Here is a 22887-nt window from a genome sequence, read left to right as displayed (position 1 = left end):
CGTGCGAATAGGTAATTCGCAACTCGTGTCGATTTAAAACACTCCTTTTAATAATTAAACTTATTTGCCATGACATGTTTTTTTATTTACTCGCACAATGCATAGTAAAACATTGTATGATACACGTGCGTAAAGATGATTTCCGCACTTGTTGCATAAATAGCATTTTTTTTTATCAAAGAATGAAAGAAAGTCACGGTATTAATAACCAAATTTTACTTTAGTGGTACCTTTTCCCTATCACTGTCACAAATGTATGTGGCGTTCACGTAAACGCGATATTTTTAAGATTTCCCTGCGCAATGTTGCCAGCTCGCTCGCAAATCAAACATGTACTTACAGTTCTTTTGCATAATGGTGACATTGTACAATATCTATGAGTTTTAAATAGGTAAAAGATAATTCGACGCATTCTTTGCTTGCTTGTTGCTTGTTGTTGTGTCGTTTGCGTAACTTCTTTGAATAAGTTGCGTTAATTTGGCGCACAGGCGAAGTAAACATGCTTTGCGTACGGCAAGGTCACGCCGCGGCCCCACCCTGCACGGCCTCCGTTGCCCATTCAGACCGCCCGCTAGCTTCGTTTGAACGCAAATAATATTTTTGTAATATTTGTTTATGCAGTGGATGCAAGTGACACAAATTCATACATCTTATTTATCCCGCATTTCAAATTAATAAGATGTAAACTCTAATATCTTTAATATTCTTTTGTAACGGTGACAGCCTGTTACAACAAAATCATCAAATATCTTATGAAGCTATGCCTTAATAAGACACAAAATCATTTAATGGACCTATTTAAACGATTAAATTCGACCTAAGTAATTTTTTTTAACTCGAATTTTTTTTTGTGTCATTTAGAATATTATGACATAGTATCAGATTGCAGTGGACGTAATTGACACAAACTATGTTTTCACACTAAAAACACTATCCTAAATGCAACACAGTTACATGTTTTCTCTCGAATATTTTTTTCTCCAAGATAATTCAAAATAAAAAATAATTACCACAAAATAACAAATTACTAGAAAAGCAAATTATATATATGACACAAAACAAAATGTAAGATTTACATCTTAACAAAGTATTCATAAGCGAAAACAGAATTGACTTTAATATTTTTATAACCTAGGGGTCAAAATATAGCCAGCGGTACAGGTCTAAGCGGTCCCTAGGCCACTATAATACATAGTTTACATACCCCAAATGGAGGGGTCATGCAGTAGTTTTGTTATTCTAGCATTTCCTACTACAAGCGTATGTCACTTTTTGACAGCTTTTGTTAGAAAGGGACTTCCACTTGTATTACCAGCTACAAGCTTTTGAAAAACGGGCCCCTGGTCAGACCATATAAAACCGTTTCATTCGAGACATTCGAGTAAAATAACCCATCCGACCGTATCTCAGGACGCTGCATCGGGGCGATAGTGAGCGGCATGGTGACGATGACGCCGCCACTGGAGAGCGCACGCTCGCTGTACCGCGCGCTGGGCGTGGCGGCGCTGCTGGCGGCCGCCGTGTACCTGGCGCTATACCACCTGCTGCTGGCGCCGCGCTGCGCCGCGCCGCCCGCGCCGCCGCCCACGCACCTGCTGCAAGGTACTGTACACCCCACACCCCGCCTGTACCTGGCGCTATACCACCTGCTGCTGGCGCCGCGCTGCGCCGCGCCGCCCGCGCCGCCGCCCACGCACCTGCTGCAAGGTACTGTACACCCCACACCCCGCCTGTACCTGGCGCTATACCACCTGCTGCTGGCGCCGCGCTGCGCCGCGCCGCCCGCGCCGCCGCCCACGCACCTGCTGCAAGGTACTGTACACCCCACACCCCGCCTGTACCTGGCGCTATACCACCTGCTGCTGGCGCCGCGCTGCGCCGCGCCGCCCGCGCCGCCGCCCACGCACCTGCTGCAAGGTACTGTACACCCCACACCCCGCCTGTACCTGGCGCTATACCACCTGCTGCTGGCGCCGCGCTGCGCCGCGCCGCCCGCGCCGCCGCCCACGCACCTGCTGCAAGGTACTGTACACCCCACACCCCGCCTGTACCTGGCGCTATACCACCTGCTGCTGGCGCCGCGCACCTGCTGCAAGGTACTGTACACCCCACACCCCGCCTGTACCTGGCGCTATACCACCTGCTGCTGGCGCCGCGCTGCGCCGCGCACCTGCTGCAAGGTACTGCACACCGCACACCCCGCCTTATGAAGCGTTTACAAACACCACGAGGTCACCACACATACGAACAGGATGGCTAAAAAATAAGTGCATTACCGTTGCCAGGGAGGTTTTGGGATTATACTGACCAACTTTTACTATGGAACCGACCCCTAAATCGCGAATAAAAATTAGGCTGTTTCATACATTTTGGCAGGTCCATTTTCTATGGGGGTAAATTTTTTTTCGCGATTTCGTGGTTGCTCCCATAGTAAAAGTTGCTCAGTATAACCCCAAAACCTCCCTGGCAACGGGAAAGCACTTTTTTTTTTGCCACCCTGTACATGTATAGGTGCAAATTTACTTTCAAAAGGCTACGATTAGAGCAGCACAACTAAATTGTACCCTACATCATTTTATACTGTAGTAAAAAGCCAAGGTACATCCCTAAAACTTAATTGGTAGTGGTCGCTATCGCTATTGTGTGCGCAACTAAAATAAGCGGTCGTGCCGTGCTCCCATACTTTTGTATCTACGGGAGCGCAAATATGTAGTGAATTCGATTGTCTCAGTGCTTCCATCTAGTGGTTGAGTCTAAACTGACCTGAGGTAGTTTATAACTGCACATCACCTCTATGTCGTTTAGCCCGCGAAGTGGCAAGGGCAGAGGCGCGACCCGATCAATATGTATACTGGACGCCGGCTCACACCAAAGCGATATCGTCGAGCAAATCTTGGTGGTCGAGTCGTTCACCCGCTGTCCTGCTTCTCGCTAACTCTCAATCCATTGCCGATGACAGTTTGCTACTTGAGGGCCGATACGAAACGGTATTAATGTCTCCCTGAGAGAGACATTACCGTTTCGTTCGCTACGGCAAAAACGATTGGAGTCTTGGCTACCCCCAGAAATACCTACTTATTGTCGTAAATCGAATCACGGCATGATCGGTAACAATGAATATTAAAATGAGTTGTCTAAAGAATTTGATGTGGATATATTCAACTGTAGAATTCCTAGCGTGAGACGAAATTTAGTGCAGAAATATTTTGAGTCTTTTGAGTGAGCGTGTTGTCGCTTTCTTGTATGCCTATTACTTACTTTTGTATTATTCTTTTTTTTCTTACCTTAGTCTTCATTATGTTGCTAAGTTAATTTGTATTTTAGTTACTCCCTTATTAGGTATCATTTGTATTCGCTCTGTTCACATATGTGGCTGCGATAGTGCGCAACCTTAGTATAGTACCTATTAGTTCAGTATCATGTCACTACCTGTGAGTTCCTATAATTGGCTTCCTGTATCTACTATAATTTTTATGTTAATGTCACAGCTGTTGGATCTCCAAATAAATAAAATAAAAAACACCAAAACTCGTCTTTGCTACATTACCTTTTAACTCACGGAATAAAAAATGTAAGAACACCGCATCATAAGATCTTGTTTGTTCCAAGCTTCCACTGTGGATGGACGTCTTAATGGGATAGGTATGTGCATCATTTCTGCATAAATTATCCCAAACTTTGATATTAATGATACATTTGTTTCAGGCTTAAACAGGAACGGAGGGTCGAACGGCACCTACTCGCCGACGCGAGTCTACCACGAGGAGCGCTCCAGGAAGGGACACTTCCGCTATTAACAACATATCACCCAATCAATCTTACAAAGAACTATATGAACTCTTTTCACTGCCAACATTAAGCACAATAGACAATGCCGAACAATTTTCAGCTCGAACAAGCCTACTTTCTCACTCCCTGGAGTGAGGAAAGTGCGACTTTCGTCACTCCAGGGAGTGAAACAAAATAGCTTTTTAATTTAGTGAAGGCCATGAACTGCCACTTCATACTTCGGGGTCTATTAAAAATTCGAAATACATTTTAACCTTTAATATGTTTTCACTACTGAGGTGAAGAATTATAGTGTCACACGAGAGCAAAGTTATTTAACATTTCGTGTTTTTTAATCCCTCGCTAAGCTCAAGATTCTAACTTAGAATCATAGAATCTTTCGCTTACTCGGGACTCAAAATCAACACTCGCAAGAAAAATCAACTTTCCTCTCTTGTTGCACAAATAACTACAGTTGAATCGTGTTGCTTTGCTTCGACGTTAAAATAGTGTATACGGTTTTTTAATCTCAACCAGTTCGTATCAAATACTTTTTTCACCAGAGGGACGCTGCGCTCCATTTATACGTACATCTGACACATTCTGAATGTAAACTTAACACCTTGGTGTATTCGGATAATTCCGAAAAGGGACTCTTGTTACAACGAAATACGAGTGATTTTTAAATGATTTTCGGGGTTACCCAATTTCGAAATTACTGAAAAAGGTGTATTCCATTTGACATTTGGATTACTCCACAAGGCCACATTAGAATGGTGAATAAGGTCAATTGCTACAGTCTCAAATAAGATCTGAATCGTGCCTATGTAGATAGATATACATACTAGATATCTAAAAAGTAAGTAAATGTCTTTAATTCGTGACAATTACATGTTTAAATTGATATCACAAACATAGTTGTAATGTTAAATAAGATTAATGTTGTAATATAATGGGTACACAATTGTGATATTTTAAGTGCTTTTTTTACTAATAGAATCAAGTTTTTTAATCAATTAATATTTATTTAACAGTTTGACTGTTATACTACTTATTAATATTGTTTGCATTTTGTACCTAGTTATTTTAGGTAAACAGTTATAATATGACAATTTGAAATAAAGTTATTTCACAATCATTTTGGTGTTTTAATGTTTTTTTTTGTTCTGCATTTAGTGCAAGTACAGTGTCAACTCTGTATAGCGACATTCAAGGGACCGGACATTTTTGACGCTTTAGAGTTTTCGTTATATAGAGAGAAATTAACATTAAAGTAAAGCAACTATAGCCAACAAATGTCGACGTTATAGGGAGTGAATCGTTATATGGAGTTTACACTGTATATTCAAATTTTTAGGCCCGAGGCTAGTCTTTGTTATTCCATTGCGTCTTTCGTTTGTCATATCGAGGATAAAACAGGAAAAAGATACAAGTAATACCTAACTAGATTGTTATCTAGTATTATCTAATACTAATAAGTAAGAGATACCATAGAGTAACTTATACTAGAGCGGTACTGTCATAGTAAATTTTGTAACCCCAGTAAATTCACTGCCATCTGTCGACACACTTTAAAACTAAAAATAAAGATTTATAAAAATACGATAAAATGTATTTAAATATAGATAAATGATTTTTTTATTTGCATTAATTATTTTTATGATTTTGACCCATGTTCTGTCACTGATATGCGTTAAAATTGGTAAATAACAAACGAAACCGTCAACGCCATCTATACGACAGTTGGCCAAAACTAGTAGCGCCCCCTGAACGAGAATCAAATTTTCTTGATTTTCGAGGCACGTTTTTTCCTTAGACTGTATCCATCTATTACGGAGTTATATCTATGTTTGGAGATACGTTATAAGAAATATATACCCTCATCTGTTATTTATTAGTGATAAGATAAGGAATAAATGATCATGAGAATGGAATGGAATAAATGAGATTATTAGAATACTACCTACCCCACCCTTAGCGCACCCAAAAGAAGGGATGAGTATAATTTTCCTGGTTCTTACTGACTGACAAGTTGTGATTGCCAGACTATAGTTTGTGTGTTCACTAATAAGTGAATTGCGGGGTTTAGTTTCGTGTCATTTTCGACAGATTGTATGATGTTGCAGTATAGGCCAAGGGGGGGGGGGGGGGGGGGGTGTACTGAAAAGGTAAGGGAATCATAGTAGTGAATATTAGGATTCGAATAACAAGTAATTAAATCATTAGGATCATATAGCTTAGCGGTACCATATACGGAGTCATGTAAAATGACTTTCCTCTATATAAGGAATGGAATTTAGGTAAACAACCATTTGACACCTTCCACGTGTAGACCTCCCAAGTAGTGTGATTCATAGTTAACCTAGATAATTTAGTATATAAAGGATTGTATATTTTAAATTGATGCATTCCATCTTCAGTATCCAACCAACAGTCTTGTTTTACTTCTGTCTTGAGTCCCATCCTTACAGTAGAATAAAATAGCTGCGTCAAGTACTGAGAGCTAATTTAATTCCAAACTAATAATAAAAAATACATTGTATGGACATACATATTTTGGGGTAGAATGTGTTATTTTTGTAATTATATACAATATTCATATTACTCGCTATGAACTTAAGGTCTAACATTTATATGTGAAATGTACTCAATTACTCATAACATTATTAAAGTATAAACTTAATCAATACCAAATAATCACAAACAAATAATTCGTAAATAGTTTAAATTGCTTGCTCAACCTAGCTACAGCTAGTATCAGTTACATATTCTCTTAGCACTTCTATGATCACATACCTCCATGTTATATGCAGGTAAACGGTTGAGCTTGCATTCTAAGAAAAACGAAATTCTGACTACATACTTCTATTAGGCAACTTACGTATAGTTGGAATTTTCCGAGGTGATGTTTTGGGGTCCTAATCTGTTATAAAAAAAGGATATTGTTTCATTTCTGCAGCGGTTATTACTACTACTACCGTCATAAGTGAACAGGAATTATAAGTTTTTAATTCATGTAACAGCACATTCGAAGATAACTCGTTTTGTTATCTCCAAAAATGTTTACCTGAATGTCGGCGGCCGGTTTTTAGTACTATCACGATACAGTTGATTTTTATTAAACGACATTGTTGCTTTCCACACGTGCAGAAGACAGGAGCTGACCACTCTGCATAAAAGAAACAAAGGCTTGTTCAACAGATTACGCCAATGACGGTTTAAGCCTCAAAACTCAACTCAGAAAATTTTAACCATAAGTGATAATAAAAAAAATTGAACAAAACGAAAAACAAATTCACTGTAAAGCCACCAGAAATAACATTGTTAAACGCAAAAACAACAAATAAATTCTACCGGAGACTCATGGGTCATCATGACCTTGTGGCATAGCTTACGTCCTGGCCACGACATTTCGCGACTGGCTTCGGCTAAGGCGACAACCATAGGTTGAGGTGAGACACAGCGATCGGACCTTTCGTTCCCACCTATGGTTTTCGCCTTAGCCGAAGCCGGTCGCGCAATGCCGTGGCCGAGACGTTAGTCTTCACTTAGTTACACCGCCAGTTATCGACATTGATATCATTGTAATGCAAGCAACACACGTGGCTGTATTTGCCAAAAGAAAGTAACGTAGCCATACAAAATGATAACAAACCACGAATAGCCTAAGATACGTTATATATGGTCGACCTTCATCGATACGTCTGACGGATGAAACTTATATTTTATGAAAGAAAATATGTTCCTGAACAATGAACATAAATAAATGGGGAATGTTCTGAAGAACTTTTAGATCTGGTGCCACCATCACGTTTTTACCACCGCACCTCCCGCCAAAGAAACAAAGCTCATCCTCACTTTCTTGACACGTGGCAAACCAAAAACAAGCGGGCATCTCGCTTGTTTTTGCTCAGAACGTGCAAGTTGTAGAATGAGCTACCTTCTGAGGTGTTTCCCTTGCGCTATGACATGGGATTCTTCAAAAAGCAGGTATTTAGGGTTCTCAAAGGTGGGCAACGCATAAGTGGCTCCTCTGGTATTGCTTATGTCCATGGACGGCGATGACTGCTTCCCATCAGGCGGCTCGTCTGCTCGTTTGCTTCCTATTGCATAAAAAAAAAATATGGTTGCCTAAAGTTGTCAAAAAAAGTGGCGCTGTCTTGTGTCGGAGGCCAAGTCTCATTTTGGGTCGCTGAGCCAACAGAGTAAGTAAAGAAATATGGTCAAGGCTATTTTTAATAAATTTTTGAAAATATTTTTTTTCTTCAAATTTCACCGACTTGTCTGACGAACGAAATAAGTTCCAATGGAAAGTATACAACTTATACAACAGGAATCAATCAATCATTGGAAATTATTTCGTTCGTCAGACAAGTCGGTGAAATTTAAAGAAAAAATAAATCATTTTCAAATATTTATTAAAAATAGCCTTGACCATATTTCTTTAGGCAACCTTATTTATGTTCAGGAACATATTTTCTTTCATGAGAATATAAGTTTCATCCGTCAGACTCCTCGGTGAAGGTCGACCATACGTAAACGTATCTACTACTAGAAGTAAATTGCTGGCATCATATGATGTCAAAACAAAAAACTTATTATAACAAAGTTGGTAGTGACTGAACTGAAGAAAAAAATACTTAAAATACGTCTCCAGAATATTTATCTATCAAAACTACATAATTGCATTGCCAATAAAAATATATTTTTGAATGTTTGACCTACCTAACTATATTTACATCTCATGCTAAAATATAAGCAAAAACTCAGATCAAATTAGATACATAATCAAGAAAAGTGCGTTCATTTTGTACGATCTGATGACCAATTTTCACAATGTTGACTTAAACGGAATCATATTCCTAATTAATGTATATATGATTATAAATTATTACACAAATAACACTGGATATTGGTTTAGCAGTTTTCTTTAACCGGATTTTTAGAAAATCGGGGTCAACTGAAGAACAATTTGCGAATGAAGTTTAAATTTAGCGATATTGTCCTATAATATAAAAAAACGTACCTACAGTCAATGAATTCTACGTTGTCACAGTGAGAATCAATATTATGAAAGCTGCTAGGGGTCTCATGTGTGGTATTTTCTATAAAAAGGGACCTTATTGTCGATGGCGCTTACGCCATTATTAACGATGCTTCGATATAAATACAATGCCGCGCGGCGCTGTGCGTTGTAAGCGCCATCGACAAGAAGGTCCCTTTTCATAGAAAATGCCCCATGTTATTATCACTGTGACAAAGTACGAAGTAAATAAAAAAATTAATTCCTTGACCTTACCTAGCTTTCAGTTTAGTCGAACGAACTATAAGTCGGAATTAATCGCCCTCGTTGGCCCATATGGGTTAAGTTACTCGTTTTCTACTTCTCCCAGTTTGAACTACACACTTTTTTCTTCTGTTTATTAACACATTCACTGCCAGACAAAAAATAAACAGTGCTCGACGCCGCATAACGATTAACACAGTACTTGTATTGTAGTGTACACCGAACGCCCACTATGCCAAGTTTCATAATCAAACATCCTATTATCAATTATCCTACTTTTTGTATTGTTAGTTCTTAGTCTCGGTCTCGGCATTACGTCACGTATTTACAAAGCAATTTTTCACACTTTGAAATCGAGCTATTGGAAGCGGCTCCAAATGGTTTTCGAAACATGTAGGTTTTAAAACATTCATAGGTGCAAAATCCGGATCCCGAATGGATTTCGTAATTTTCAACATATCAAACATTTCTCAATAATAAAATAATTGAAATTTCTTTGCTGGTATAACCAAATGCTGGTCAATCCTGCTAGCCTGTTGTTATCTATGGCTACCTATAGCAACAATCCGACGAGATGGGTTTTCTGGCATCTGAGCAAAATATACGAGCGCCCACTAGGCAGGTCCCTGGCAGTGAACGTGTTAAATTATATTTGGAAGCAAACACTGCAATATTTGAAATTAATAACTTTTACAGCTCTGATACTAAATGGATTAAACATGCACACATTTGTAAACGGATATTAAAGAACCATATTGTGACTAAAACATAGAAATACAGTTTGTAAAAGGAAGTTTACGAATAATGCCTAGGAATGATATTTTACTTGCCTAAAATTAACATATGCTATGTAATAAATCTTTATCTCTTACATACAATTTATTTAGATTTATGAAACTTATGCATATTATAAAAATCCTTCTAGTTTCCATGAAACGTTTACACACCTATTATTTCTTGACTATTCATTGTTTGTGTATCATCATCATTGTCACCGTCGTCACCTTCTAGCAGAGTCTTGATCATTTCTTCACTCATTTCAGCATCCTGAATTTTATCGTCATTGTCTTTATTATCGTTTTTTATATCGTCAGTTTCTTGTTTTATGTCGTCAGATCTCGTGTCAGATGTATTAACATTGTCTTCATTTTGTCCATCGGAATCTACTTTTGTTTGTTCTCCTGAACCGTTTACGGGTTTATTCTCTGTTGTTTCTGAGGATTCGCTCTTTACGTTACTAATTTGAATTTCATTATTTCCAACACTAGTATCTTTATCTTGTTCTTGCTTATTATGTTCCATTTCGTCGTCTTCAGCAGGGTTGGCATTTTCAGTTTCCTTATCTTCATCTATGGACATATTATTGTTTTTGTGGATTTTGTCAGAATCTGTGTCATCGAGAGGATCAGTGTCTTTGGATACTTTGGATGAGGCATCCTTCTTTTCACCCGATAGATTATTATCTTCAGTTTGATCGACTTCAGCAGTTTCAAGGGGGTCAACTTCCTCAGATTTCGACGCCGCGTCATTCTTTTCACTGGATCTATCTTCCATTTCTTCGTTCGCCTTCAAAAAGTTGTCGTCCAACATCTCAACGGACTTATCTCCACTGTCATTCAGTTCACTATTACTCATCGCCTCTGTCAAATCGACCTCCTGCCGGTCAACGGAGTTCGTATCGTTCGCATTAGAATCTACCGAATTCTCGTCAATGAAAATGGGGTCATCATTTTCGGCCGGATTGGGCAATATTTCAACATCGTCGTCGTCGTCGTCGTCGTCGTCGCTGATGCTGCTGGGACCGTTGCCCGCCTTCTTGGCCAGGTACTGTTTGAGTCCCTTGTTCAGGTTGTCCCTGATCTCGTTGAATCTGGTGGTGGAGGTGTGCAGCAGCCGCTCGAGCGTCCTGTGCAGGCCCCGCATCTCGCCCACGGTCCGCGTTCGCAGGTGGACCGTCGTCGCGTCCTTCTTCAACTTGTTCAAGCGCGACAAGGAATACTCCAAGGCGTCGACGGCGTCTATCAAATTGTATCTGTACCACTCGACGGGCACCTCCAAGTCGCACTCCCTCGCGACCGTCTCCGTCCCGCGGTTGACCTTGCCGGCGTGGGGCGCGCGGCGGGCGATGCGGACGGGCGTCGCGCGGGGGCGGGGGCCGGGGCCGGGGGCGGCGCCGGGCGCGGGGGCGGGGGTGAGGCCGGGCCGGGGCGGCACGGCGCTCAGCTTGGCCGAGTACATGGCGCCTTTGGGCACGTTCTTGTTGGCGGTCTCGGTGACGGCCACGATGGTGGCGGAGTACCCGCCGGGCATGTTCGGGTTGGCGTTGATGGCGAAGATCCGGCCGTCGGGGAGCCTGTACATTTTGTTGGAGGACAGGGTCTGCGGGTCGACGCGGAACTTGAGGCCGCCCGTCTGCGCGTTGACGGTGACGTCGTTCTCGGTCATCTGTATGATGTTGTCGGCGGAGAGGTCGGGCAGGTTGTTCGACGTGCGGGGCACCAGAGGGGGCGGGTGGCTCGATTTGAGAACGTTCGTGCTGTGTATGGGGGTCATGCATTGCACGTCGTCGTCGGCCGGGTCCTCTGTCACCTGCCAAATTGGATAAACATTAAGACGATAGTGGAGGACCGGTTTTATATGCAATCGCAATTCCCTTACATGTGTACTCTAGGTAAAATGATTCCCCATCGTTTCCGAGCAACTATACTGGTGCCATCTATCTAAATATGCAATAAACGTCTGCCCCGTGACCCCGCCAGTTGCCTTTTAAAGTGTTATGGCGGTATGAGTACGCAGCGTGCTTTTATTAGGAAATAATTAAAAAATATATGTCTAATCTATGGTAAGCCTATTGTCCGAATTCCATTACTTTTAGCATGTTACGTTTTATTCAAATTGTGTTTCACGGTCGGATACTAATGATGTTTAGCTATACTTTAACGATGCTTATACTAGGCACGCACCGTCAGGATTCGAACTCTGAATGATAATTAAATTTAATTAAATATTCACTGATTTCTTGTTACTCAACATTAAATGTGACAATAAATAGCACACTCTTAAAATGCATGCTCAACACTTGTCCTGCTTCGCTATTAAATAACCTTTTTATAATTTTGATAACATCTTAACTGTAAATATATTTTCAGGTATTAAAAAGCTTCCAGAATAAAGTTGCGACACGGCAAGTATCGTTCTTTTCTTGGATAAGTTTTTCGTTTCTGTCAATGGCAATTTCAGTGAACCTAAAAAAGGAAAGATCTACCTATGCGCTGTAACACCCAGATCACCGCACCACAAATTGTGGATAAAAAGCTTAAATGTTCTAAAAACTATGAAATATGTGACCAAAAATGGATCTAAATTAAATCATTAAAAAGTTGGATCAAAACTATTGAAGCTTTCCAAGTTATTTTGGGATCAAGAAGAAGAAATGAAACAGGTTGTCTCTGATTATTATTTAAAACATAGTCAGAAAATAAATTGTTGCATACTATACATATATACTTACTTGCTGTTGAGACATTTTCACGGAAGTGCGCTTAAAGCGTTGCTGTATTTGCATTTGTCTTAGTTCCTTGGAATCGAACGTATGTAAATAAGTAGGTAAATTCACTTTAATTAGTCTCGGTTGTCACCTCACGATATCTGTGTCCAAATCCCACTAGCCTTGCTGTATCTGAATCTCTTGCTTGCACCAAACTTATCTTGTAAAACTTACCTCGCACAGTGGCTCCAAAGGAAAATCGGGTGTGCAGACTACATCATCTTCCTGGCCATTATTCATTGCCGCCGCTGCTGCAGCCGCCGCCATGTCCAATCCCTTCCAAATATTAATTATGACATGAAACTACTATTGAAAATAACTTAAATAAGCTGATAAAGTAGATTGATGCTGTTTGACTAACGATATACTTTAAACAAATCATAATAAAATAATTGGTAACTAAGGAATGTAGGGAGGTTGGGTGACTGACGTCTCTGCTCTGAATGCCTGGCTTTTTCGGTCTATCATCAGAACCAACCAGGTGCATAAATGTGTTCTGCTACATATAAATGCATTTTTCCAAGTAAAAACATAATGCATACCTGAGTTAAATTCTCCAAAGATAAATTTATATTATCATTTATAAAATTATTATATGAGGGTGCACTGTTGTATCCATTATATGGAGTCATGGCTGACATCGGCATCTGAGGTCCCTTAGCCCTTATGCGTAGAGGTGTGTTGTTGACAACTTTGCGTTCCGCCATAAATCGAACAGGACTTAATATATTTGGCGTTGATGTCATCTGGAAACAAAAATAGTACATTTTGCTGTAAGGTATGGTCAAAATTGTGAACGAGAGTCGATAGAATCACGTTGCGCGAAGAGTTTACAATAGTACTTTCCCGTACTTTCCGAGCCCATGTCATTTCATTTATTCGTGTTAACTAACATAGGTATACAAAAATATACACGTCGTATAATGAAACCCGGTTGGGGCATAGCAGACCAGAGTTAAATGTCGAAAATTTAAAGGGCCATACCATATGTACTGTAAAAAGTGTGATGAAAAGAGTATCATAAATAATTGAATATGTAGTTTGCCTAATACGAATATTCGGCCGAATGGCCGGCTCAGATCTTCCCAAACCGAATATTCGGCCCAATTATTCGGTTCATCGGTATCATTCTAAGAAAGCATTTAGAAATGAATCATTCTTCCTAGGTAATTCCCTAGAACCAAACTGGTCAAAAGGCAAAATAAAGTAATACCAGCCTAATAATCATAACATTCTATGGATTCAATATGTCTCATCATCATCATATTGCGTTTTAATGACAACGCGAAAACGTTACCTGATGGAAGAAAGTAGGTACTTGAAAAGTTCTGGACGAGTAAGTACATTTTACTGTGTTGTAACAAGACAAATATAATAAAAAGTATTTGCCGAATATTCGGCACTTATAATAGTGCGGCCGAATACAAACATGGGAAAAATTGCCGAATACCGAATATTCGGCCCATCTCTATTATGCATATTTAATAAATAATTATGCATGCACTTGGCCCCAATAATGCAGATTCGTATTGTTTGTCACTGACGTGGTATTCTATTAAAATTCTTTTTAATACAATACTAAAAATTAAATAATACATACCCTCAATTTTTTCGGCATTTGTGAAAAACCACTATAAGTTTTAGCGCCCGCCACTGCTATCGGATTTTTAAGGTATACGGATTTTGGCTTGGGACTTAGTGATCTTTTTTGTGCTTTCTTTTCAGATTTATCATCCATGCTGATTGATGCGAACTTTTTTACCTAGAAAAAATCATAAATTTTAATAAGGACCATGATTAAACTATAACATGCTATTTAATAACTACTTAAATAAAATATTATAATATTATGACTACAAGTACACTCGGCGTCACGGAAATCGCACACCTACGGATTTTTGGTTCAAGCCAATAAGTTATATAAATTAAAACACAATTAAATCAACAAACATTGCAAAACAAGTGCCTAAAACTAACTGAAGAGCCTTAGAACCTAGTGTTGCCTCCTTTAACCTTAATTACTGCCTCATGCGAGCCTTTATGGACCTCACGAAAGTCACGATGTGCTCTTGAGGAATAGCATCCCATTCCTCAATGACGGCATCTCAGAGCTGTGCCAGGGTTTTAGCGGCAGGATCACGTGACCGCACCTTCTATTTCAGCTGATCCCAAAGGTGTTCTATGGGATTCAGGTCCGGACTCCTTGCTGGCCACTGCATAACGAAGATCCCAAATTGATCAAGGTAGTCCTATCAACACTGTGTGGGAGCGGGCATTATCCTGCATGAAAGTGAATCCAGGACCGACAAATGCAGCATATGGAACCACAAGGTCCTTCAGGATCTCTGTGATGTATCGATGAGCAGTCATGGATCCCTGGCCTCGACCACCACTGGTGCAGGAAACACCAAGGTCCGTTTTGCCGCGAGGGAAATGCCACCCCTGAACATGCAGGATCCTCCTCCGTATGTGACGGTGTCTTCAAGACAGACCTGTGAGTAACATACACTCTTCTGCGTCTATCGTAAGACACATCCTGGTCTCATCGGAGAAGAGGACAGCCTTCCATTGGTCGACCGTCCAATACTTGTCTTTACGAGCAAACTCACATCTGATTCGCCGATGCTCTGCCGTCAAATTGGGACCCGTAGCCGCTCTATGTGGCATGATCTTCTTTGCCCCTTTGTAAAACAAATAACTATTAACTTCCTATCCCTAATTACATTTAAACATTTTTTGAATAAGATACCTGTATGGTGGGCGGTATTTTTGAAATAACTGCTGCAGCTGCTTTTTTTGCTGAATTTTCAGCTTCTTTCTTCTCTTCCTTTTTTTTACTATCAAATTTTTCTCTTCTTTTTTTATTCTTACAGCAATCCGATAGATCTCTACTACAACTGGTTGTATACTTATCCTTTAAAATTGGATCTTGAGTAGCCATGGTTATCCTGTAATACATTAGTGTTATATTAATTAAACTTGTTATTTATGGGTCTTTCTATGCATTTCTTTCATTCCATTTTATACACATAATTTGTCAGTAGGATTAAAATTATATATCTATTATAATGCTAAATAACGTTGACCTTACATGGTGGAAAGAGTTGTCCCATGTCCCGCCGCCACGCTAAGAATTGACATACAATATAACTTCCGTTTAAAATTAACGGAACCGGAACATGAACGGATGTGTAATATCAATCGGAAGTTCCGACTTAACAGTAACGGAACCGGAGCTCCGTAACATCCCTGATACCTACAAAGATGATTTCCAGTGTTTACCTGTTCTTTAAATCACAATAACGCAGAAGAGCCCAGCATGACGCTCGAAGATACCATAGGGGTTTGTTGCTGCACTTGAAACATTTCCAATCATCGGTATTTTCAATTTCCTTAATTTTCGTAATACCCAAATTCCTTTTGATGCATTTCTGAAAAATAAGTTGAAAATACATATCTTATTAAATCAAAAATTAACAATACCAATTAGGTTGGTTATGTAAATAATACAATCTATGCACATTCCTCAACTGTGGCAAATGTAATAACACTTCATAAGAATCCATCAAGCATTTTCAATAGTTTATTCCCTAATGTATACGTGGGAATTGTTGAAATTTTCTCCTCTAACTTTTACATTGAAAATCATAATAATGATATTATTTGGAAATAAAACATCTTGTACAACTAGTGCACTGTGTAGTTACTTATTGACAAAGAAATTTAACTGGAAACTCACCGCACAAAACACATGAGGGCAATCTGAACAACAATATACTTGGCCACCCTGCCCACACCAACGGCAATACAACTCCGAGCCATCATCTCCTTTCTCAAACTCTCCACTATTGTAGAATGCATAGCACGTGTTACATACTAATGTACGGAGCATAGGGTGCATCCGCATCCTGCCATCATTGCTAGCTGAGCACCCAAGGTGACGATCACAAGATGTGCAGTGCATCCTATGATTTGTTACTGTATTCAAGTCTGAAATGACAATAATTATCTATAAATACTCTTATTTTCTATTTGTTTTCAAATCATGTTGAGATCTTATTGGCTTTCTTCCTTAATTCAAACTGAAAACATTGTGTTTTCTAATTGATGATTGTGTTTTAAAAAGAAAAAAAAAACCATTAGTGCGTAGTAAATATAACTGTTAAAAACATTATTGATTATAAATAATATGCACGCATATAATAAAAATACCTGGAAATTTAGATGTATAATATTTTCTTTCATCCTCAGGAATATCTTCATCAAAATCAACATCTTTTGGCTCTGAAACGGTTGTTGACATATTACGATTATTATAAAAATAGCGTTTAAATACAAATTATTAAGAAATCATTACTTAAGATTGATTACCAGGGAAAGGCGGGAAATTAAGATCATCCTCTTGAGCCGGCATTTGGGAGTCAGGAGAATTTGACTCATTTCTTGAAGTCTCACTCATGATTAATTAAAGTTTGTTATAGCTTTTATAGTTACACTAAATGTTACATTGACAAGAAAGTATACAAAGGCATGCAACACTGTGGCTGCTAGGAAAATCTCTAAAGGATAGGCAGTCAGTTTTCAATTAATACACCGACGCGAAAAGCTTAAGTTCCGCCATTTTGGCATTTTTGTGAATTGAATTGCTGATTTGACTGAATGACTGAATGAGATTTGAAAGTTTTTGAGCATTGCATAGGCCATAGACAATCACCAGCACCACAGGCCATCCACAGGCACAGACTCATAAAGATACAGATAGTAAAATCGATGTTTCCATTCACTCTACATTCACTTCTCCGTTTTTTCTTTTCATTCACAACATTTCATTCTCATTCGCTCGCTAGTAGTGGCTTCTTAGTTAGCTAGTAATGCTAGTATGCCGAATCAATCGGATTGGCTAGGTATGCGGCATGTATGCGGCAAAGTGTTGTTCTTGTGTGTTTATCAAATTATTCAATGTCGTGCTTGAATAACAGCTGCAGCATCCTTATGCCGCAGTTAGTTTTGTGTGTTAGCTCCTCGTGGCGGTGATATGTGTTAGTAAATTGAAAATATTGCATTTATTAATGTTCATTGTTTTACAATCGGATGAGTTACAAATTCGCAAGCAAAATATTTACGTAAATAGGTGATGAATGAAAGAGGATTAAAATTGTGTATTACTGTGATAAAACTGTTGTTACGATTTAAAAAAAAATTTAGGTAGAAAAACAAAATGACTGTAACATATACTGGTGAAGTTGCAACTTGTCGTGGATTTGGGACCTTTTTGAAACTTTTATATAGGTAAGATTTATACAAATAACTATATTTATGAAAGTGGCATTCTCTGTAAATCATAAATCAGTGCTATAGTAATTATGTTATATTATTATAATATTTACATCTGATATTCAAGTACCTCCTAGAGTAAGGACACTAAGCAAGCAAAAATCGTACATAGACCCGCCTGTTCCTATCTCTATCGCACGCGCATAATTATAAAGCCCCCTCCACACTTCTTCCCTGCTAGGAGTGCTAGGAGGGATCAGTTGCACTTTTCTTCCTTGCGAGGAGAGATCAAAGTGGCACTTTTCTGTTATAGTTTACATACCTAATAATTGTTAAAAATAGTATGTGTCACACGGTAGCAAAATTATTACTACCTTGGGCGTTAATACTAGCTTGAATCCCTCACTACGCTCAGCATTCTATTTTAGAATCCCGAGCTATGCTCACTGTACGCCCACGTCGTGAATAAGCAATTTTTCTCCCTTGTGACACTATTTACTATTTCGATACAAGCTCTTTTCTCAGCCCGTAGGTTTATCCACATATCACGTAAAGTAAACGTAGATATTTACGTAAGTAAGTAAATCAAAACCTTGTTCATCGTCAGATAGGTAAGTACATGGTAAAGAATAGAAAAAAACCGGACAAGTGGTAGTCGGACTCGCCCACCGAGGGTTACGTACATGTATTTGTTGTTATAGCGGCAACAGAAATACGTCGTCTGTGAAAATTTCAACTGTCTAGCTATCGCGGTTCATGAGATACAGCCCGGTGACAGATAGACAGTCGGACAGTGGAGTCTTAGTAAGGTAGGGTCGCCTAAGATCGGACGCTTTTTTTTTCAATTTTTGACAGGGTTGCAGTTTTAATTATATTTTCATATCCTGCGACCACAGAAATAAATATACCATAGATTTCCGACTCCTAACCCCGACCAAGCGTCGAGGTTGACCGTCGCTCTTTACAGTCCACGCCGCCGGTTGTTGCAGCCGGACGTTAAACTTAAAAAACCGGCCAAGTGCGAGTCGGACTCGCGCACGAAGGGTTCCGTACCATCACGGAAAAAAACAGCAAAAAAATCACGTTTGTTGTATGGGAGCCCCATTTAAATATTTATATTATTCTGTTTTTAGTATTTGTTGTTATAGCGGCAACAGAAATACATCATCTGTGAACATTTCAACTGTCTAGCTATCACAGTTCATGAGGTACAGCCTGGTGACAGACGGACAGCGGAGTCTTAGTAATAGGGTCCCGTTTTCACCCTTTGGATACGGTACCCTAAAAATGCTTTGTTAAGTACATGATAATCAACTGCAACAACCCAAAAATTGCGAGCACCCAAATGCAAGAACATATTTCCTATCACAGATAAGTAATTTTAAAATTATATTATGCGTAACTGTATGAAAAAGTCGGCACGCTTGGTTTCAATACAAATCGTGGTATTTGCGTCATCTAGCGTATATGTATATTAAATCTGTGCCTACGACTATTTTCTAAATGTGCTGTTATTGAAAGTAATTAACAATAAAATATTGTATTTGGTCTTATTTTATTTATTTCGATAAAAGCAATGGTTTGTGTGAGACACGCCTACAAAGTGACGGATTTTTTTTCTGGATACGTTGCAAGAAACTAGTGATGCCGAAATTTGGACTACTGCATAATTTCAACTCTGTTGCTACGGCATTAGAGTGCACAGAAGGAAAATATCCGTTTTTAGGGTTCCGTACCTCAAAAGGAAAAAACGGAACCCTTATAGGAACACTCGTGCGTCTGTCTGTCTGTCCGTCTGTCACAGCCCATTTTCTCCAAAACTACTGGACCAATTAAGTTGAAATTTGGTACACATATGTAAGTTTGTAACCCAAAGACGGACATGTAACGTAAACAAATGTATTTTCAACATGGGGGCCAGTTTTGGGGGGTAAATGGGAAAATTAAAAAATAAAGTTTTTCTATAAGTATATCGTGTTACATATCAAATAAAAGAGCTCATATTGATCGTCCCAATTTTTTTTTTACTAATTTAAAAATAAATAGTTTAGAAGTTATTTAAGAAAATAACTAAAAAATTACCATTATCCCCCCCCCCCCCTTTATCTCCGAAACTGCTGGGTCTAAATTAAAAAAATAATACACAAAATATTTCTTTACCTATAGATGACAGGAAAACCTATTAGAAATGTGCAGTCAAGCGTGAGTCGGACTTAATTAAACAAGTGTTATTTATACGTCATAATTGTATAGAAGTTTGACGTCTAAAATAATCAATCGTTATCAAAATCGTTGCAGAATTATCTTGGTCTGAGTTTACCTACTTAGATGGAATTCATGGATTGTGGAAAATTATTTTTCCTCTCACTAGCTCGGAAAGCCGTCTTTTTGTATAACAAATAACTATTATTTACCACAAACAAAGACTAGTCTTCCTTGGAACTCCAAACATGGCCGTATTATGTACGTAGTATAGTCAGACAGTCAGTATCAAAAGTAGCGGATCAATCTACGCGTCAAAAGTATATCTACCATTCTTCAACAAAAAGAGTGACTGAAAATTGAAATTATGAATTACTAGCTGCTCCGCCCGCGTGGAATTTGGTTTGTGTCAGTAAGCGGCTAATTCACCCCTAACTTCTCTCCCTCTCCCCTGGAGGCGGAACTTGAAGTAAAGTTGACAGATGGATACGCTAGAGGACTGTAGTCCAGATAAAATATTTTATAATTAGGTACCGCTAAATAAAACTACACTCCAAAATCAACAGTTTTTTTCGCCCTTATTCAAATTTTAGGACGATACAGTACCACTTTACTGTACCATCCAAATCAAATATCATCCAAATATGGCAAATATCATCCAAATCGGTCCTCCAGTCAGATCAAGCATGAAAAGTTAAGAAATATACACATAAAAATCCATACTTAATAACAAACTTTCGAATTTAGGTCTAATATTAGTTAGAAGTATATAATATTAGAGGAAAGGATAATAGATATCAAAAACGTGAGGCCGAGTATTAACATTTTATTTACGGTTATGTTTATGCATGCACAACTAAAACATAAAATTTACAATATTTCTTTGTACACCACATTGTGAATCTCCCCGCAGACTTTCGCAAAAGATTAGATTTTTTCGGGAAGGTATTTTTTCTCGACAGATTAGTAAAGTTTGCATCAAAATCCTTTCAGCCGTTTTCACGTGATGCGCGGTCAAATAAACAGGCAAACAGACAACAATTCTAAAAAATTGTTGGAACGTGTTCAGCTGTTATCGATTCTAAGTATCCCCCGGCCACTTTTTTTCGAATATCTTCCATGTACAGACTTTCGACCCTCTTCCGCTTTATTATCTCTCTCTCTCTCTCTCTCTCTCTCTTTAAAACAAGAGTGAATAGGCTGTTACTGAACCGGTGAGCTCCATCTTAGGCCCTGTCTTCACTTTCCATCAGGTGTGACTAGGGCCAATCGCCGATCAGTTTATAAAAAAAAAAAAATATGTATAGATAGATATATGTAGAACAAACTAGACTGTAACATATACTTTTGAAAGCGAACTACAGATTTATCTCTAATAGGGGGTATTACTGCAATATTCTGCCACCAGAGTGCAGCACTAGCCCGTTTAGTAAACCATAGAGTAACATACATACTGTGCCTTTAACAGTTTTTTGACATGTTTTCAGAGATAATAAAATATGACATTGATGCACCAAGGCGGTTTGTTTATAGAGAACCTACCGGAAAACGCGAATCCATAATTTCGCTATCTGCCTCTTTATCGCTCGAATATGCAAGTGACACTAGTGACAGAAATGTTAGATAACAAAATTTCGATTTTCTTGTTTTGCTATAGACCCTCAAATTGTGGCAGTGGCGCCCCCTGCGCAGAGTTTCGCGTAATATTCCCTGTTGGAAAAGTATTTCAGGATACTTTTGGCGCGTTGTTTTCTTTCCTCCGTTACTATTGATGCTGACTGTCCGTACCTACGTAAGGTAACTGGGTAGTTAAAAATTGTTTAGTGGAAAACGAATTATTCTTATAAGGAAAACTTCTTACATTACAATTTACAATGCTCGCTTTATGTCATCATCAGACTCATCGCATAGCCTTTCAATACCTAAGTACCTACTTCAGGATAATGTGCGTGGAAGGTACATAGAGTTAGACCAAGAAAAGTCTGCAACGAACGCCATATCTGATATATAAGGTTTTACTTTTTTAGGGTTCCGTACCCAGAGGGTAAAAACGGGACCCTATTACTAAGACTCCGCTGTCCGTCTGTCACCACTCATGAACCGCTCAAGACAGTTGAAATTTTCACAGATGATGTATTTCTGTTGCCGCTATAACAACAAATACTAAAAAGTACGGAACCCTCGGTGGGCGAGTCCGACTCGCACTTGGCCGTTTTTATTATTTTAGGGACTATATGATGCTTTCAATATCGTCTAGCAAATATAACTTGGATGTTTGTAGTGTTGGTCTGCTACACTACTACAAATTTGGTCAAAGTTTGTAATTATGTGTAATTTCTAGAGAGGCGCAGCGGATGATCTTCGTAAATTCGGATATTGGTCAAAGTCTCAAAACGTAGAAAAAGTAACTACTTTTTAATAAACCTGATCGTCCTTAGCGACGAGGCCATCGAGTGACTGATTGGACTAAATTTGTATCTATAACTGTTCTACTATGCCATAAGATGAAATAAATAAATAAACCTTCCCTCAAACGTCAGAAAATACAATGAAATGTCAATTGGCAAAATAACCAAGTAGGCTATTCTAATTAGTAACGAAGTATTCAGTAGCGAGTTAGATACCACGCCTTCCGATTCCTCAAAGCCTCCATTCCTGTCCAACGGCGCTAGCTTTCTGACGTGCGAGCATACGTGAATACTGTGAATAGTTCACATGGCTCACATAGTAGTTACCAGGTATGGGACATTTATTATTTAAAGTGCTGCACTTTCCGTATCCTACTTCAGAAGTTCATTGCACCGTTTCT

At 39.0% G+C, this 22887-nt stretch overlaps 3 protein-coding genes across 7 annotated transcripts in view; 2 read left to right on the top strand and 1 right to left on the bottom strand.

Annotated features, from left to right (window-relative positions):
• Positions 1-4906, top strand: part of LOC134741590 (uncharacterized) — a 42286-nt gene extending 37380 nt beyond the window's left edge. The window contains exons 13-14 of the mRNA XM_063674427.1: positions 1411-1602; positions 3706-4906. Of these exons, the coding sequence (XP_063530497.1) occupies positions 1411-1602; positions 3706-3797 (284 nt within the window). The 3' untranslated portion in view covers positions 3798-4906. The remainder of the gene's footprint in view (positions 1-1410; positions 1603-3705) is intronic.
• A 1351-nt stretch (positions 4907-6257) lies between these two features.
• LOC134741575 (uncharacterized) lies at positions 6258-17241 on the bottom strand. Its single transcript, XM_063674409.1, has 9 exons — positions 16974-17241; positions 16815-16886; positions 16342-16592; positions 15885-16033; positions 15352-15550; positions 14203-14364; positions 13145-13348; positions 12777-12878; positions 6258-11644 (listed from the first exon to the last, which is right to left on the bottom strand). Exons 1-9 carry the CDS (start codon positions 17059-17061, stop codon positions 9995-9997), a joined length of 2877 nt encoding a protein of 958 aa, XP_063530479.1. The 5' UTR covers positions 17062-17241; the 3' UTR covers positions 6258-9994.
• A 231-nt stretch (positions 17242-17472) lies between these two features.
• The window catches only part of LOC134741571 (bestrophin-2), a 43882-nt gene continuing 38467 nt past the window's right edge, over positions 17473-22887 (top strand). For 4 of the 5 annotated variants that reach the window (XM_063674403.1, XM_063674399.1, XM_063674401.1 and 1 more), the window contains exon 1: positions 17473-17891. In XM_063674403.1, coding sequence (XP_063530473.1) covers positions 17821-17891 — 71 coding nt within the window. In that variant the 5' untranslated portion in view covers positions 17473-17820. Of the gene's footprint in view, positions 17892-22778; positions 22817-22887 lie in introns of those variants that run through there. The other variant, XM_063674400.1, reaches the window with a different exon arrangement.

Source organism: Cydia strobilella, chromosome 5, assembly GCF_947568885.1.
Source record: "Cydia strobilella chromosome 5, ilCydStro3.1, whole genome shotgun sequence".
Classification (NCBI taxonomy): domain Eukaryota; kingdom Metazoa; phylum Arthropoda; class Insecta; order Lepidoptera; family Tortricidae; genus Cydia; species Cydia strobilella.
This window is presented reverse-complemented; position numbering and strand designations above follow the sequence as displayed.